Source organism: Drosophila subpulchrella, chromosome 2R (assembly GCF_014743375.2).
Source record: "Drosophila subpulchrella strain 33 F10 #4 breed RU33 chromosome 2R, RU_Dsub_v1.1 Primary Assembly, whole genome shotgun sequence".
Classification (NCBI taxonomy): domain Eukaryota; kingdom Metazoa; phylum Arthropoda; class Insecta; order Diptera; family Drosophilidae; genus Drosophila; species Drosophila subpulchrella.
In genome coordinates, this window is record NC_050611.1 from 21,891,822 (window position 1) to 21,910,565 (window position 18,744).

Here is an 18,744-nt window from a genome sequence, read left to right on the forward strand (position 1 = left end):
TCGAAGTGACTATACCCAGCAGCAAGTGCTTAGACTTCAGCATGTTTATATATGTTGATAATAAAGTAATTATAAAACCGACGATTATTTAAATAATTTTTCTTTTGTGCGCTTTTAAATTAGGTCTGGTTATTGATCTTCATTAGAAGTCCTGGTGCTTATAAGGATCAACATAGAAGGGTAAAACAAAAGGTAAACGCACTGCCAATATACCCTTGGCCTTCCCACTTACCGGGTATTACAATGTCTTTTCGCTTTTGAACTGTTCCACTGAAGGCTTAGCACGTTATATTTAGCCAGCGATGCACATGTCAAATGCATACGCCCACGCCGATGAACTGTCTTGGACTTGGAAATGTGACCACCCCGACGACTTGGGACTTTTGGCCAACCAGTTATTGGCCTGATCTAAATCGGGATTTGCCATTTTGGTAGCCAGTAATTGGCACAACCTATAACGCCCCGCTACTCTTTTATCTAACTTCTTGAGTAAACGCAAGTCGAAATCAAAGCAAACCAATGCCAGCACGATAAGGTTGTTGGCATTGTCAAAAGGTGCACAGAAATGTGCGTCACTACCAAAATATTTTGCAGAATTATACTAGTTAATGACTTTTCAACGAAGGGTTGAAAGCTTTTAAACAGGCAACAGAAGTCTTACCACACACATACCTACCGCTTTGGTTTCAGTGTTTGATAGCTAATGATCTGTTTTGTGGCTCGCAAGTTCAATGGCCGTGGGCATAGAAAACGAGATTGGGGATGCATTAGCAGGGAATAAATAGAGATAAAGCACGGAGCAGACTCTGACCCAAGTGGACTAGACTGTCCGGCTGGCAATCTTCTTTAAGTCTAAATTTTTAAATTGTTCATATACTTAACAACTTGTACCACCTTTAAAAGAAAACATTGAACTCAGAATTTTAAGGAATTTAACCTCATAGAGGTATCCCACTTCAAAATCGGTATCCAATTACTCAAGATATGAATTATTGAAGTCCAATTTTGGGTCCCCATTTTGGAAACAATTGAAAACACAAAGAAATCAAACATGGAAATGAGTTAAAAATTTGAACTTCATTTTAAAGGAAAATCTTGAATTAAAATTATTAGAGAATTTAACAACAAATTCATAGAGGTATCCCACTTCAAAATCGGTATCCAATGACTCAAAATATGAATTATAGAAATGCAATTTTGGGATCCTATTCTGAAAACCATTAAAAACACAAAGAAATCAAACTTGAAAATGGGTTAAAAATTTGAACTTCATTTAAAAGAAAATCTTGAATGTAGATTATTAGAGAATTTACCCACAAATTCGTAGAGGTATCTCACTTCAAAATCGGTATCCAATTACTCAAGATATGAATTATAGAAGTGCAATTTTGGGTCCCAAATTTGAAAACCCAAATTTGAAAACCCTTGAAAACACAAACAAATCGAACATGAAAATCGGTTACAAATTTGAACTTAATTTAAAACAAAATCTTGAATGTAGATTATTAGAGAATTTAACCACAAATTCATAGAGGTATCCCACTTTAAAATCGGTATCCAATTACTCAAGATATGGATTATAGAAGTGCAATTTTGGGTCCTAATTCTGAAAACCATTGAAAACACAAAGAAATCAAACATGAAAATGGGTTAAAAATTTTAACTTCATTTAAAAGAAAATCTTGAATGTAGATTATTAGAGAATTTAACCACAAATTCATAGAGGTATCCCACTTCAAAATCGGTATCCAATGTCTCAAGATATGAATTATAAAAGTGCAATTTTGGGTCCCCATTTTGAAAACCATTGAAAACACAAAGAAATCGAACATGAAAATGGGTTAAAAATTTGAACTTCATTTAAAAGAAAATCTTGAATGTAGATTATTAGAGAATTTACCCACAAATTCATAGAGGTATCCCACTTCAAAATCGGTATCCAATGTCTCAAGATATGAATTATAGAAGTGCAATTTTGGGTCCCAAATTTGAAAACCATTGAAAACACAAAGAAATCAAACATGAAAACCGGTTAAAAATTTGAAGTTAATTTAAAAGAAAATCTTAAATGCAGATTATTAGAGAATTTAACCACAAACTCATAGAGGTATCCCACTTTAGAATCGGTATCCAATTACTCAAGATAGGAATTAAAGAAGTGCAATTTTGGGTCCACATTCTGAAAACCATTAAAAACACAAAGAAGTCAAACTTGAAAATGGGTTAAAAATTTGAAGCTCATTTAAAAGAAAATATTGAACGAAGATTATAAGAGAATTTAACCACAAATTCATAGAGGTATCCCACTTTAAAATCGGTATCCAATGTCTCAAGATATGAATTATAGAAGTGCAATTTTGGGTCCCAATTCTGAAAACCATTGAAAACACAAAGAAATCATACATGAAAATGGGGTAAAAATATGAACTCCATTTAAAAGAAAATCTTGAATGTAGATTATGAAAGAATTTAACCACAAATTCATAGAGGTATCCCACTTCAAAATTGGTATCCAATTACTCAAGATATGGATTATAGAAGTGCAATTTTGGGTCCCAAATTTGAAAACCCTTGAAAACACAAAGAAATCGAACATGAAAATCGGTTAAAAGTTTGAACTTAATTAAAAACAAAATCTTAAATGTAGATTATTAGAAAATTTAACCACAAATTCATAGAGGTATCCCACTTTAAAAAAACGGTATCCAATTACTCAAGATATGAATTATAGAAGTGCAATTTTGGTTCCCAATTCTGAAAACCATTGAAAACACAAAGAAATCAAACATGAAAATGGGTTAAAAATTCGAGCTTCATTTAAAAGAAAATCTTGAATGTAGATTATTAGAGAACTTACCCACAAATTCATAGAGGTATCCCACTTCAAAATTGGTATCCAATTACACAAGATATGGATTATAGAAGTGCCATTTTGGGTCCCAAATTTGAAAACCCTTGAAAACCCAAAGAAATCGAACATGAAAATCGGTTAAAAGATTGAACTTAATTTAAAAATAAATCTTAAATGTAGATTTATAGAGAATTTAACCACAAATTCATAGAGGTATCCCATTTTAAAATCGGTATCCAATTACTCAAGATATGAATTATAGAAGTGCAATTTTGGGTCCCAATTCTGAAAACCATTGAAAACACAAAGAAATCAAACAATGAAATGGGTTGAAAATTCGAGCTTCATTTAAAAGAAAATCTTGAATGTAGATTATTAGAGAACTTAAACCACAAATTCATAGAGGTATCCCACTTCAAAATCGGTATCCAATTACTCAAGATATGAATTATAGAAGTGCAATTTTGGGTCCCAAATTTGAAAACCCTTAAAAACACAAAGAAATCGAACATGAAAATCGGTTAAAAATTTGAACTTCATTTAAAAGAAAATCTTGAATGTAGGTTCTTAGATAATTTAACCACAAATTCAAAATCGGTATCAAATTACTCAAGATATGAATTATAGAAGTGCAACTTCATCTAAAAAAAAATCTTGAATGTAGATTATTAGAGAATTTACCCACACGAAAAAAATGTAAGCATTTTTTCGAGTAGCCCAGAAGTATGCTCTAAATAATCATTTGATGTTTTGCAGCGCCCTCTTTTGCTAAAATTAAATAAAAGCAGAGCCAGTGGCGCCACCTGGTTTTAGATTTGTTAAGTACTTAAATGTTTACTGCTTTAAAAATATACTAAATAGCACTGCTTAAAGGCCGTTAAACACTTAAATGAAAAAAGTATTTTATTATTAAGAGAAATATTTCCTTTCGCTAAAAAGATATAATATTAATTATTATTATTTATTGTTGTGGGTTCTTGTCCGAGCTTTAAATCAGATCTTTTTAAATCTATTGCTGTTTTATGTGTTTTTTTTAACAAAATTTAGTCCCGAAATCGCAGAAGAACCAATTTTTTTATAGTTTAAGTGTTAATAAATTTGGGGAAGATATCTTGCTCATTAGCTGCTGATGCAAAAGATGAGTTATGATGGACTGCTGGACATCTACGTCCCTTTCGACTTCCCTTATTGTCTTGGTGCACAAGATAATGGTCAAAAATTCCAGGACGATTTCCAGTGCCTTAGGGTAAAGACCAGGGTCTCAGCATTTTACATTTCCAGATGTGGGCGACAATAAGCTCGATTATAAGATACGACGTATTTAGTAAGCCTTGGCTTCAATTTTTTATGAGGCAAGTTTTATTTTCAGACATCAAACCTACAACTTCGTTTGGTAACACAAGGGGGTAGGGTTATGGGCAAAACCATTTTAAGATAAACATTTAACGTTTTATTTAATAACTTTTACTATTTATTGTAATGCATATACTTTAGTTTTATTTTACTTACATACGCATCTGGTGTAATATTTAATATTAAAATATTTTATTTGAGCTTATAAATTATTAACACTATGCGCGGGAATGGGTCACTGTCTTATCGGTTTGTTGTTGCTTTCTTTACAAATAAGATTACAAAACGGATAGATCTTCAGGATTCCATGAGGTTGGCTGAGATTTACAAAGCGGCGACTACGAATACCTAGGATGTGCATGTTTGGTGAGGGGAATGTGCACAACTATGAGTGTGGAGTACTAGTGCTGATGTTTTCTATACAAATATGAATTGCCTACGAGAACACTTAATTCTACAACTAATTTTCTTTTCGATCTTCTTTTATAAAATAACATTAAAAATTTTGGTACAGTCATCGTCTATGTATCCGTCGATACTACTAATTGCAGTGTGGTTGCTTTACATCTATCTCCCAATCGCTGCCCAGCCTCATGCTGGATAATGCTGTTTGTTGGTTTGGATTTCCGCATATATACACTTTTTCTCCTCCTAAGCTTCTCTCTCATTTTGATTATATTCCTTTCCATACTTAAATTATATAATAATACAGGGAGTAATATTTATGTTTCATGTATTGCCTCAAACGCTTTGTAAGCTTTGCCATATTCAGTTACTTAACTAAAATTAATTGTAAAATATCAAAATATAATTGGGAATAGGAACTAAAAGCACCAGCAAAATATACACAATTTCTTATCATAAACAAAAGGAAACGTAATCCTCATAAATCAAATATTGTCCTTCAGGGCCACTAAACGAAAAAAAAGAATCAACTAATAGTAGACATATTGCATTCGGGTTCACATTCAAGTCCTCAGCGGTGGCAGCGCGTGGCTGACGGGACAGGGAGCAGGAACGGCTGCTGTCGGCGTTTCCATCTGCGCCTGGAGCTGCCGCTTGGCCCGGAAGCGCTTCAGCTTGCGCCTGGCCATGAACAGGTCGGGCTTGAAGCTGAGCTCACGGCAGGCCATGTAGTGCAAGGTGGGTCGCGGAGGCAGGGACTGTGGAGTCGGGTTCTGCTCCTGGTCCAGCTCGAAAGCAGGGAAGTACATTGGATTGGCGTTGGCAGCCCCGGTTGCCCAATCCCGCCACAAGTTTCAATCCTGCCCTGCTCCGCCGTTCGACTGTGTCAGTGGTGGGCCCGTCGCGCTCATCTCCCGACGCTGCTCCAGCGAAAGTGGCATCCCTGGACCCGCGAAGTCGTCGTCCATCGAGGAGGACTGCTTTGATCCCACGGACTTGCAGTCCTCGTCCATGGTCACGCCCAGGTGGTGCATGGCAGCCGCTGCATGGTGGCGCTCAGCCGGCGGCAGCAGGTTCAGCATACTCAAGGGGAGACCGGGAAAGCCGCCGGCGAAGTCCGGGTAGAAGCCTTGCGGGTTAAAGGGATTGAAGAGGGAGTTAGGGCCACTCAGCAGGTCCGGCTCGGAACTGCCACTGCGGGGTCCGCCAGGAGGACCCAAGGGAAGACCCAGCTCCAAGTCCAGCGGTCCCAAGGGGCCCAGTTCACCGGGATGCGGCATTGATGATCCGTTTCCAGACGACGGACCGCCACCTTGGGCATTCGACGAGCCACCTGAGCCGTTGTTGCTGCCGGAGTTCTTGTCCTTCTCCTTCTCCTTGCGCTCCTTGCTCTTTTCGCTCTTGTTGGAGCCGCTGCCGCCCCCGTTGCCTCCGCCGATGCCCATCTGCAGCATCTCGATTGGTGGTCCGCTGATGCAGTCCTTGCGCAGCTGCTCCAGCTTCAAGCTCTTTCCGTACTTGCCCCGCACGTACATGAGGAGGGAGTTGTAGGGGATGCCGAAGATGCGCGAGGCCTGCGACGTGGTCATCTTCTTGTTCCACACGTGCTGCAGTGCCTCCGTAAGTTCAGTGTTGGTCCAGGACCGAGGAGGACCGCCGCGAGGCGCCGAGTGTTGTCCCTTTGGTCGTGGCACTGAAAAAAGAGAACAAAGTGGATTAGGAGGGGACTTTTAGCTGCATTGACGTTGGGACGGGATGAGGAGGAGGCCCCACAAGCCCGCCACAAACACGAGTTTATCGCTCGGCTTATATCTGCTAATGTTTCAATCTCTTGGCTCATATGCTGCCTAGACAAATTTGCTGAAAAGTCACCCATTGTCTGGGATCTGCAGGGAGGTCGGCTTGCTTTCAGCTCGTACACACCCTTCTACGATTCTTTGTGTGGCACCTATTCTTGGGGCGAGCGATCATTCGGCACTGGCAAAGAAATACGAACGCTGTGGAGGTTCCCATCCTGACCTGCCGGGCTTCGCCTGGCTCTCCTCTATATGCAAATTAAGAGTGTGCAGCGACTGCGGCGTCACATGCGCCGCTAAAACTCAATTTAGATCTTCAGATATCGCCTGGCACCGGCAGAAACGCCAGCAAAGCCACAGGTTCCTTTCCTCAAACCCTTTAGCTGCTTGACAATGAAGGCGGAGTGGGAGAGTTTGAAGGCAGCAGGTAAATATGTGGCTCCAGCTTACACTAATTCACTGGTTGCTTCGGCCTGATCATATGAATTTTCCTTTATTTGGGAGGCTGAAAAACTTGGCTTGTGGGTTCCGTCTGCTGCAGTCGGGTCACAAGCAAGGTCTGACCCTTCGATTCCAGTGAAATCGAAAATACAGAAAATATCTATTCCCCAAAGCAAACTGCAATTGGCAAGCTTCGAATGTGTAGTCTGTCTAATGAAGTTCAACCAGAAAAAACTGTTAGCTAAGTCGGGCTTTCACATAAAAGAAATTTGAATTTGGTACAAATCGCAAATCACGTTTCACAGACGGGCTCAAAACAATCGGCGAATGAACAAATGAATGTGAACAAATCAGTTAATCACACCCACACGACTGCGGCCACAGACCACGAGGGGATCGCATCGGAGTTGCGAGTGTAGAGCTTCCCCAGCTCCCGATTGGTATCAGTTGCGGAACGGGTTTTGCAGATTTGCAATAAAGAATATCGTGCTATACGCCAGATTTGCGTTTTATTTGCCGGCTTACATTGTTGTAATTGTGTTTGTAATTTCGGCATCATTCAGCACGCCTGAAGATTCAGATTAGATAACACTTAACAAATCTTCTCTGGATATTCTTCAACCTGACATTCCCAACATATGATCACGACTCAGATTTTATTATTCCTTCAATTGATGGGCTTAATAAATGGGTTCTTGAGCACCAGAAAATTAAGCAATTAGCTTTGGCGTGAGACTGTAGACGTACATTTTATTTCTCTTTCACAATTCTCAAGCTCTTTGATATGGCGCCTGGAGAGCTTTAAAAGCATCAGCCCACATGCGTACGATTTATAAACTGAAAACAGTACTAGCCAAGCACTTAACCCAGCAACGCCGGTGGACTGTCAAATAATCTGTCAAAGTCAATAGCTCATATGCAGCTTATAGAATCCTATCTTCAATTCTATCCTCCTCTCATTCGTTCGTTCATTTCTCAGTTGTCAATCAGTTGGCTAGCTGGCCATTATTGATTTGTGAACTACATTTATGAAAATGTGGAATTATTATGACTTCCTGGCTCACGAGCATGTGTATTGTGAACAAAAAAACTTCATTAACTTTCTGAGGTTTCACTTGCTTCACATCATCCGCAGGTGAGCTGAGTAAAAACGATAGAGGAATGGGACGGCGAGTATCTCGATTTTATTTCCTCGCCTCGCCCATCTGTCAATCTGGAAAAGCGACGTTTACGCTTACGTTTTCGCCTGCGATATGCATGGTGCACATGTTGCCCCATTCAAGAAACCAATAAAGAAACAAACAAACCATTTCTCGAGCGATTCAACGATTGCATCGGCGCACAGGAAAACCGCAGAAACAAATTTGCCGCCTCACATGATCGCACGAGTGATCAGTGATCGGGGATCGGTGATCGGTGATCGCATCTGGAACGGTTCGGGGCAAGGCGGAGGATGTGAGGGAGAGGCACAGAATGTGGCTTAAACAAAATGAGTGTTGCTGATCGCAGTCCAAGAGGTTTTTATGCGGACTGTAATTTTCGAAAGGGAACAAAGTTCGAGCTATCCCCTCTTAGTTGATTTCGTAACAGAATTAGGATAATATAATCAGTTATAGTTCAGCCTAGCCACTTACAAACTAGTTATGACCCTTTCTATTTGCTCTTCAATTACCCGCAATCGATCCCTAACCAAAGTGTTTTCTTAGTGCCCCCAGCTCAAATACGTGATCAAAAGTGCAGCAGATCAAATGCAAGAGGTACAAAGGTAGAAGACTCGGCTTGAACTCTGCAGCCAGAGCGCGAGATCAATCAGTCAGGTGTGAAGTATTGCAGCCAGGCACGGAACCGATCGGCCTACAAGCTCGACTGCCTCAACGTGATCGACGCCAATCATGTCGAAATGATTCCAAACCTTTCGATCGGCAGGGAGGTGTTGGCTGTTCCCTTTCTGGGGTTCGCCATTGTCTTTCGGGTTAATTAGTTGTTTGCTCGGCTTGGCGAAAGTTTGTTCTGTTCAATTATTTAATGAGCTTCTTGTACTTACTTTTCTTTTTAAGAAATGGAGGCGGCCCGCCAGGCATGTCCCTTGGATCGCTCATTTCCATCAGTGGGTTGTAAAGCTTGCCAGGATCCATTCCGGGTGGAAAGAGTCCGAGTGGGGAGTCCAGACCAAACACTGTAGGTGAAAAGATTGTCAGTTAATATTGATATCGTTTCCGCTGAGACTTAAAGAATAACTATATTTATGGCAAACTGCACTCGTATTTTATAATAGTCAGTGCATTGGGTAATTCCAGCATAAGCGACTCATTTTCCAGCTCACTGAAGCTGATTAGCCGCCAAGACAATAGACGCAAACACACTCCGAGAAACGGTTCCGACCGGATAGTAAACAATGGCACATCGTTATTCTATTAATATTTTACGCTTTGAGTGCACTTCTCCACATGAGTGAAACAATTGGAGCGCTGATGAGCTAAGTCGAAGGCTGAAGGTAACCACGGCAGGATCCGCAAAGGACCTTCAGTCAGCTGGGAGGTAACGCATAATATTTACATTGTGCTGAATGATTTCATAAGTCGCGCCGCGGATTCCAAGATGCAAACAAACCCCACAAAACAGACGGGCTCACATACAGACAGAAGGAGGCGAAGACAATGCTCGAGCATATGAATAAGGGGACGTATCCGTTTCTGTGTCTCGGGGATGTGTTGTATCTGCAGCATAATGACACAAATAACGAGCGCACATTGTTTGCCTCTGTTTTCTGAAGTAGACATTACAACACGCGGCGTATACGTAATGTGCGTTCTTTTCTCCCAACTTCTTTTGACGTCGCGCAACATTAGTGGATTTCTCCTTTGAAATCCTGAAGGATCTCATGCAGATAGACCCCACAGCCCAGTCCACATGTCACAAGCTATTAGTTCAATGATTTTCACGCCGAAAATGTTTCAGCCAAAAAAATAAATCACATTCTTCATACGAACGACGAACGGTGGTAAATCTCTTACAGGACTGTCTGCAGGGTCCCGAGCAGGGATGAGGTAGGTTTTAAATCGCACGGGGTAGCATAAACTTGGTCAACGTTCGGTATAGAATGTGATATATGCAAGTGTATACTGCACAGGTAACATTTAAATTGGAATATGATAACTGTTTTTTGATCCGAAAATAAACCATTTTAAAAACAAAATTTTGAAAACCTTTTCCTCTTCAATTTAACATTTGTACAGTATAGATAGAGTAACTAGAACTGCATTAAAGGAGACTAATAAAAATAGACGGCCAGGGTAACACGTAGTCAACTACTAGTCGGGCTCGTAGTCTCAAGAGTTCTTTGCTTTGGCGTATCCTTGGCTGGATCCTTCATTGCCTGCAGCCTGTTTATGCAGTAGTTAGCGATTTGCTCGAATACGACGCGACTTTGGTACGCTTTACTCGCCCCTACCGCTTCCTCGACTTCGCTGCTCTGATATGTCGGCTGAAATTTTTGTCGCACTAAAAGGTATTGCGCTTCCTGCCTGACTTCCACTTGGCATTTTCGTACAATTTTTCATATTTTTGTGCCTTAATTTATTTTATATCCTGTGTGCGCGCGTCTCGCCTGCATTTACCCGCCCCTCTGCCACCCCAGGTGAAGGTCCTGGTCCTTGGGCTCTGCCTCTGCTCGGCGTGGGCCTCCCCAAACGGATATTATTAATATGAATATCGCGCGACTTATATGCAAAAGTTGTGTGGAAGGACCATACCAGGGAAGGGCAGCCCAACCACGAGACGTCGCCACGTATTTTTATTTATGCCGCCGACGCTGCCAAAGTTGTTTGCCAAAAGGTTTAAGTTGTGCGCGCTTTGGCATACTTTAAACACAACACATGGAAGACGGTGCAGGAGGAGTGCCGGCAACCGTCTCCTGTTCGGCAGCCAGGCAACTTAAAAGTCATTTGACTAAACGTCTGCTGACAGTTTGAACTCAACCCGCTCTGGAACTCACATGTTGGGAAGACACAACATAAATTTCTTGCGCTTTCTGCACGCAACGGCGGAAGCCAGCCCCAACCGCCCTTTTCCAACCTTTGCACCTCAATTTGTGTTTGCGTTTGTTTCGCCTGACTCCGAGTGACATGAATATAAAAATCATATAAAACGCAATTGAATTTACTGCAGTTCCACCTGGAACTCAACCGCAATGGCATTTCATTCCCCCAGTCCTAAGGTCTGCCCAGACGATGTTGTCGGCGGAGAAAGACGGGGGCCTGCCAAACTGTCAAATTATTAGGAGCCCATTGCTTATACGATTGTATTTCCATATTTCTTATGAGCTGTCAACAGCGCAAACTTTTTATGACTTAATTAGTATAAAAACGAAACGGTGGACTGATAGGTACGCCACATTCGAAACCGTTTAAGTCCCTGCTCTATTGACTCCAATGGAGTCAGGCTTATGATGGGGTTCTTAACTGGTCATATAAGCAGCAAAAGGAACCTGAGGAGCCATAATGTGCTTAGGGGCTTTTGCAACAGCTTTGCGTGGCAATGCAAGAGCACTTCTCCAAGGATACTCGTCACTTGACGACACTTTGATGTCGCGCGGAGACCACATGTTGCATTTCAGCCAACTCCGGCAGAGTGGCAAAAAGGACAGGCAAACGTGTCGAAAGGACTTTCTGTCGGTTAGGAGTGGGACCTGTCGGGAGGGGTTAGACCCTTGTACGTGAGCAGATGAAAGTGGGTGTGCGTTATTAAAGACTTCCGCTGGGCGTAGACGTTCAACCCACAGATAACCCAGTGACCTCTGGGGGCCCAATTGGCTGAACTCAAACGAAATTAGATTCAAACAGAGTACTCACTGTGCGGCGGCGTCAGCGTCATCGCAGAGGACATGCCAGGAAAGGGCAGTGGCGACGGCGGATGCGGAGGTCCATCCGGTGCATTGAAGTGTCCCGGCAAACTCATAGGCGACGCTGGGGCGAACTCCTTCCCAAACTCCTTGCCAAAGTCCTTGCCGAACTCTTTGCCGAGCTCCTTGCTCAGTCGATTCATACTCTCCTCGAGCCGCTCGTGCGCAGCCTGTCCGGGACATCCGTTTCCTGGGCCACTGTTGCCCGGATGACCTCCGTTATGTCCTCCGAAGGGGGGCATCCCCATTGGCCCCAGCAGGTTGCTGGCAAACGCGTTGTGGTCGCGCGGGTCCCGGGGATCCCTTGGCTCCCGCTGGTGCATAGCAGCCGCAGCCGCTGCGGCCGCCAAGGACATCTCCATCTGGTGCTCCATGTGGTGGAAGGGATGCTCCCCGGCTCCAGCTGCAGCCACGGCCGCAGCCGCGGCAGCGTGCATCTGCGCCTCCAGCGCTTCCATGTGGCAGGGTGGGCTATCCGGGAGTCCTGGTGGCCGAAGTCCTGGCGGTGGAAAGCTGAGTAGTCCGTTGCCGCCAGAGCAGCTGGTGGGCGTGTGGATGGCTGTGGGGTTCGGGTTGGCGTTCAGTTGGCGGATGTCCTTCAGGGACAGCATTATGCGCTGGTTGTTGTCCTGCAGCTTGCTGCTGTTGTTATTGTTGGACTCACAGTCGGACGAGTGGGTGGCACTGGTGTTTCCGTCCTTGGCCTTCTTGGTGGTGCAGAGGTCCTCGGGCCCGTCGCTGGGGCAGGGCGAGGGAGTGGGCGACATGGCGGCCGCATTGGCAGCGGCTGCGGCCGCCTGCCGCCTCAGCTCGTTGGTCGTGTGAATAAGCTCTTCGATGTCTTGCTCCTCTTCGTCCTCCTCGCGATCCTGATCGTCATCGTCCTCGTCGTCCAGCTCGAGATGATGGTGGCTCTCGTTGAGGTTCAGGGGTTGATCGGGTGCTTCTGGCTTTAGCGACTGCTTCTCCTTGGCCTGGTCCATCGACGTTTCCGCTAGCGAAGAATCATTTTTGTCAGCTTCACTCTGGGCGTGATCCTGGTCATGATCCTCGTCGTGATCCCTCTCCGCTCGCTCGAGCAGTTCGTGCTTGATGACAGTTTGCAAGGATTCAGTGTCGGTCTTGTTCAGGGCAAAGTCGTGGGGCACGTCGCCGGATCGACGGCGTGGGCGGGCTTGCTTGCGTCGAGGCATAGGCGAACTCCCGCCTAGCTCCTGGTCGCTCTCCAATTCGCGGTCGCAGTCCGGCTCCCTCTTGCGTCGCAGGCTGAGGGCAGCCATCGAGTTCGAAGGGTTGCCGAACAGGCGGGCGGAGGGCATCATCAGCTTCCCGGCCGCAGACGGTCGGACCATCGAGGGCGACTCGTCCTCGAAGCTGGAGGAGAGCATCGATGCGTCCATCATCCCAAAGTCATCGGGCGAGGCGGCTGGCGTGGGCGTGTGCTCCGGCACGGAGCTCTCAACCAGGCCCCGCACTTGAAGCGACTCTCCGGCCTGGATGAGGGTCTGGAGGCGCTGCTGCGGGACGCTGATCTCTCCGCGGTACATAAAGTCCACGATGGCCTGCACCACCCAGCCCCGGAAATCCTTGAGGACGATGACCGGATGCTTGCAGGGCGTCTCCGCAAAGACGCGCTGGAAGAAGGGCGAGCAGGCGGAGAGCACCATTTTGTGGGCCCGGATCGAGGTCTCCGCACAGACCAGAGTCACGTCCACCAGCGTTTTGGTCTGCAGCAGTGCGTCGAAGGCTCGCAGGATGTGGTTCTGGTGATTGTTCCAGCGCAGGCTGTAGTGATCCTGTGGGGCCGAGCCCGCACCTGGTGCCCCCCCTGAGGGGGGAGTGGCTGGTGGACTGTGCCCCGAAGGAGTCGCTGCTTCTGTGGCTGCCGTTGCCGCCTGACTCATGTTCAAGGGCAGAGGCGGCGGCGTGGGCGGCGTCGTTGGGGGCGTGGAGTGCATGGGGGCGTGATCGGTAGTCGGAGTCTTCGCCAAAAGCGGTAGCGGCATAGACAGAGGCAGCGGCAATTGGAGCGGCAGAGGCAGCTGTGCGGGCGCCACCTGACGAGCGAAGTCGGTCATGGGGAGCGTCGTCAGTTGGCGACGTTTAATCAACTCCTGGTTGGCGTCCTTTAACATGCCCCGTTCCAGTCACGTGCAAGGTGCTCCGCTTCTCTGGGAAAAGAACAATCAGGGAGAGAGAGAGCAGGTTTTAGGTGAGAGACAAAAAAGCAAAGCTGAAGGATAATGCCGGGCATAATGTATTCGTATTCATGACATATGCTGTGAGGCATTCCTGAAGTGGGTACCGTGTGATAATATGTTAATGAGTCGCGGCATATATCATTTTTCCAGCTGGGGAGCCAGAGAATGGCAAGGAAAGAGGCAACAACAGGGCGGAGTTGGGGAAAGGAAAACAATGCAGGGTAACAGCCGCATGAAGGTGTAGCAATCACAGTTGCTACGTGTCGTGTCGCATATCCTCGAGGATATCACATGCAGATGTGTGATGTGTGATAATGGCTCATTGCCCCCTCCCGGCTGTCTCAGCATGCGTCTGCCTCGGATTTTGTTTTGCTTTATCAAACCGTGCCTCAAATAAGCCACAGTGGTTTGAATTCGACAATATGGGCGCACAATGAAGAGACTTTCCTTGTATCCAAAGATCCCAACATTTTGAGTCAGCTTTAGTTTTTTAACTATCAAGAAGTGATCAACATATTATTTTTTTAAAAAGAATTTCTGATTTTAACTGGATCTGGCCTAGTTAGTTGTCTGAGTGATTGCCACATCCTGAGCGAGGCATCTAATTAATTCAGCGACTGTCTGGCATGGCTTCGCACCCCTTCTACGCGGAAGCTGCGCACGCTGCGTGTTTGAATTTTTAAAAGAGTCACCAGCTGCCTGACTACGTCCGCCTAGGAAACTTCCGAGTCCACCTCTCACTGACTTCTTTAGGCAAAATTAAAAAACTTTGGTAGGAGCGCAGGCAAAATAAACATTTTTATTTGCCGTAGTTGCTGCATCCTTAGCTCGCCCGTCTACCTTTCGGGAGCGGTTTCTGCGTAGTAAGTGGTGGGCGGAGGGGGCTTGAAACCGCATATTAACACATGCTTCTCCACGCCAGGACTTTCTGCTGGGACCGAAACCAGAGCCAAAGGATAACCACGCTCGAATGCAACAATGTGCAATTAGCAGTGAGCTGCTAGGCGCTTGCTTCGTTCGTTGCTCGGGCTTGGTTTGCCGTTTTTTTAGCTCGTAACTCATTTGCGGTTTGCGGCAGCTGAGACAACATTTTTATTTATTTATTTTGCTTTAGAGTGGCGTCAGGTAAAAGCAAGTTAGTGGAACGCCGAGAAGAGAAACTGTCAAGTTTTTTAATTAATGGCAAAGTAAGTCAGTCGTAGGTGGCTAAGGATCTTGAGGCGACACTTTTAAATGTTTAATTTTTACAGAAAACCTGTATTTGTCTTAATAGTAATTTTATTGAATCTTTAATAAATCTTTTCACTAATGTTAACTTTAAAGAAGGCTTGATAATAATTTAATATGCTTATTTAAGGTTTGTCATAAATAACTAGTTATCAACTAAAAATAAAGCATGGCTATGTTCCGTTAGTATGTCTAAAAATAATCACAATGACATTGTTGTTCTTGGCAAAAATAAGTTGGGTCAGTTTCTTAGAATAATCGGCTTGCACGCGTTCACTGATATCAAAAATGTTCACGAAATCGTATGGCTTTAACCCTACATACCATTTAAATATACTCAGTATAACTGAAATATCCTTTCGATACTTATTGTTCGATTTGCACTTGCACTACCTATTTTGTTCACACTAATCCTTTATACTAATATTGAAGTGACTACAAAACATATACTCAGTATTCATTAAACTGCTAACGAGGACGGGTTCGCGCGCCTCGATCGTAACACGTTCCCGTTGAGGGTTTGCAACAAACTGAGCTATATCTATGCAAATAATTCACAGCAAGTTGGTAGCGGTGTTCACCTATGAGCGAACGGCCCTCACCACACACCCCGCACACATGCAACCCTCGAACACCACGCACACCATGCCTGCATGTGAGTAGGGGTGGGCAGGATCGGAAGAGATTCGCTCTCGTATTTCTCTCACTCTGAAGGACGAAGGATTCCCCTCCGGTCGGCCGTGCAGGTGATAATCAGGTGCGTGATCGTGTATGTTGACACACATACAGCAAATAAATAAACAGGACAAAGTGCAGACCAGCCGAACAGGTAGATCGCGACGGGCTAGGTATTTTTCACTAAATGGCCGCTGACAGGTCAATTTGCGGCCCATTTGTCTGTTTATATGTCCATGTCGATCCTTTAATTTGGCTGGCAATTTTCGAAGAACTGATTTTGGGTTTCATTTGAAATGTTTTGCACATGTTTATGTTTATGATGGGCGCGATGTCCGTCACATATAAACACTACAGCGGTTTCCACTCGAAACTAACTTGGTTAACATATTGTTTCAAGATATCTTTCAATGTCAATTGTTTAGGTTTGATCTAAGGAAAATACTTGAGTCCAGGATGACACACTATCCAAACGCGATTAAGGGATTGACATTTTAAAAACTCTAGAAAAGCGTGATTGTTGTAAAAGAATATTGAAAGTGGTCATAATTGAATGCTTGCAAATGCAATACACTTTCGAAAGAAACTTGTTCAAAGTGGATTTGGTTATTTATAGTTGACCGTAAATTTAAAAGTAACTCCAAAATAAAAATGTATTAATTAGTATCAACAGGATTTATCTAAGGCTACATAATGTCTTTTACAATCACTCGTTAATCGTTGTCTCTTTTTTAATTGTTATTCGCGTTTGAGATTATAGTTTTCTAACATACTTCTCGATCGTTTAAATATTGGAATTTATTGGCGGCGTCGTTCTAGGCGGCCGCTGAACATCGTAGCGGTTAAATCGGGTAGCGGCTAACGGGTAAAGTTCGGCGTGTGTGGGCGTCGCGTGTATGTTTCGAACCGTTCAAACGTCACGAAGCGACTAATTCAAATGATGTCGGCCTGGCCTGAAAAAACACAGCTACTGCGTCGCAGCCAACAGAAGCGCCAGCAGCGGCGGCGGCAGCGACGGCACACACGCGCTGCCCCCACTGCCACCCCCAATCGCCACGCCCCCAGCCCGCGTGGGCCACAGCCGCCCACGTACGCGCACACGTATGAGCAGCGGGCCACAAATAGTCGGAGTCTGCGAAACAGGAATCACATGAGGATGCGGCGTTCCGTTCGGCAGGACGAAGCTCCTTGGAAGCTGGCCGCGCAGTCAGCAGAGGCAGCGACGCCGCCAGCGACGTCGACGTCCTTACTCCTTCATCATATAAAATATATATTTTGCCTTATCACAACAGCAGCTGCGTGGAGCGGGGCCGGGGCGGGAGGGGGAGGATGTCCTCGCACGTCACGTACACCGAAAAAAATGTATTATGTATATGTGTATACGAAATACATTTGCATACACATGCGTAGCCGAAACCGAGCACGAGCCGAGCAATACGAGGCGAGCCGAAAGGACACGACAGGAGCAAAAAAGAGCTCACGCACACCGACATCCCTTCGTGCACACACAGACACACCCCCACACACACAGACACACACGTATTCATGTGGAGGCTCTGAATGCCCGTAAAGAGTAATAGCCACCACCAGACAACAGGGAAATCGCAACAACAGGAGCTGGAAGGACACCCACCCCAGCGGTGCTGTTGGCCCACATGGAGTTTACTCACTCACGGCCCACAGTTGTCACACATTGGAGCCGCCGACTGCGCGGGAGTGTAACATTTTTTAACGGGCCCCCCGAAAACGCCGACGTCGCTGCCGGCGCTGGCGCTGCCGTCGACGGCAACATATCCCTTTTTTACCAGCTTATGGAAATTTCAAAAGCTGCGAGTTGAGTTTTTCCCGCTGCCGCTGTCGAATGGGGGAAAGTGGCCCAGTGTGCGAGAGGGAGAGGGAGAGCGCTACGAGCGAGACAGACGACAGTGGCGAAAGAGAGCGCACGAGACCTAAACAACCGACTGACGTGGGGGTGTGTTTGTGTGTGTGCGCCCCACACATGTACAACTCTTCTGCTCATCTGCCCGGGAAAGTGGCAGCGCTGCTTTTCGAGCTTTTCCAGCGGCGACGTTGCGTCGCTGCTCTGCTGCTCCGGGGCTCTGCCGAACCGCTGCCAGGACTGCTGGTGCTGTCCTTGTCGCATGTGCTCAGTTTTTAATATGTTATCTATTCCGTGCCATGCATGCAGGCCGCCTTTACATAGCCGCTCGGGGGAGGAGAGGGAGAGCAAGGAGCTCGGCGTTGGCGCAGAGCCACAACAAAAAATCATGTACATGTACACAACACATCACACACACAGCGCACGCAGTACATATGTATGTGCATATGTCTCTCGCTCTCGGGCATGTGTGCGAAAGAGAAATGAAAAACAAAAAATATTTGTATGTACATCGCGAAGTTCGGAAAAACCAACCCCTAGCTGAGCGCGATTTTTGTGGAAATCGGAAAAGCGGTTGCGGGAAATTCCGAGCGGAAGGTGGAGGGTGGATGTGTATGTCAGCATGTGTGCCTGTGTGGCTGTGCCATTGTGTGTGGGCCATATGAGCACGTTTTTGCAACATTTCGATTTGTTGGCGCAAATCTCTCGCTCACCAATACAGGAGTACATGGGCAGGATACTGCACACAGGAAACGCGTATATACACACGCCCACATATGTGCTCGGATGGATTAGGAGAGGTCAGCAGTGTGTTGGCAGCCGAAGTCAGACATTGGTCGAATCCGGGATCCTAAGAGCGAGACTGACGTATGGGAAAAATGGAGGGAGCTATGTGTATGGCAAGCCCAAATAACTCTTCATGTCGTCTTTGAGGCCCCTTTGGGCCACTTGATTTGACAATCATGATAGTAGAGTACTACACTTCGTGTGAAAACCCGAAAAGGATTGCCATTTTT

At 45.3% G+C, this 18,744-nt stretch overlaps 1 protein-coding gene across 1 annotated transcript; it reads right to left on the reverse strand.

Annotated features, from left to right (window-relative positions):
* Window positions 1-4,304: 4,304 nt before the first annotated feature.
* Window positions 4,305-16,527, reverse strand: LOC119551565 (protein jim lovell). The gene is made up of 4 exons (XM_037860963.1): window positions 15,882-16,527; window positions 11,697-13,917; window positions 8,891-9,022; window positions 4,305-6,302 (listed from the first exon to the last, which is right to left on the reverse strand). The coding sequence occupies exons 2-4, from the start codon at window positions 13,879-13,881 to the stop codon at window positions 5,464-5,466; spliced, it is 3,156 nt and encodes a 1,051-aa protein (XP_037716891.1). The 5' UTR covers window positions 13,882-13,917; window positions 15,882-16,527; the 3' UTR covers window positions 4,305-5,463.
* Window positions 16,528-18,744: the final 2,217 nt, after the last annotated feature.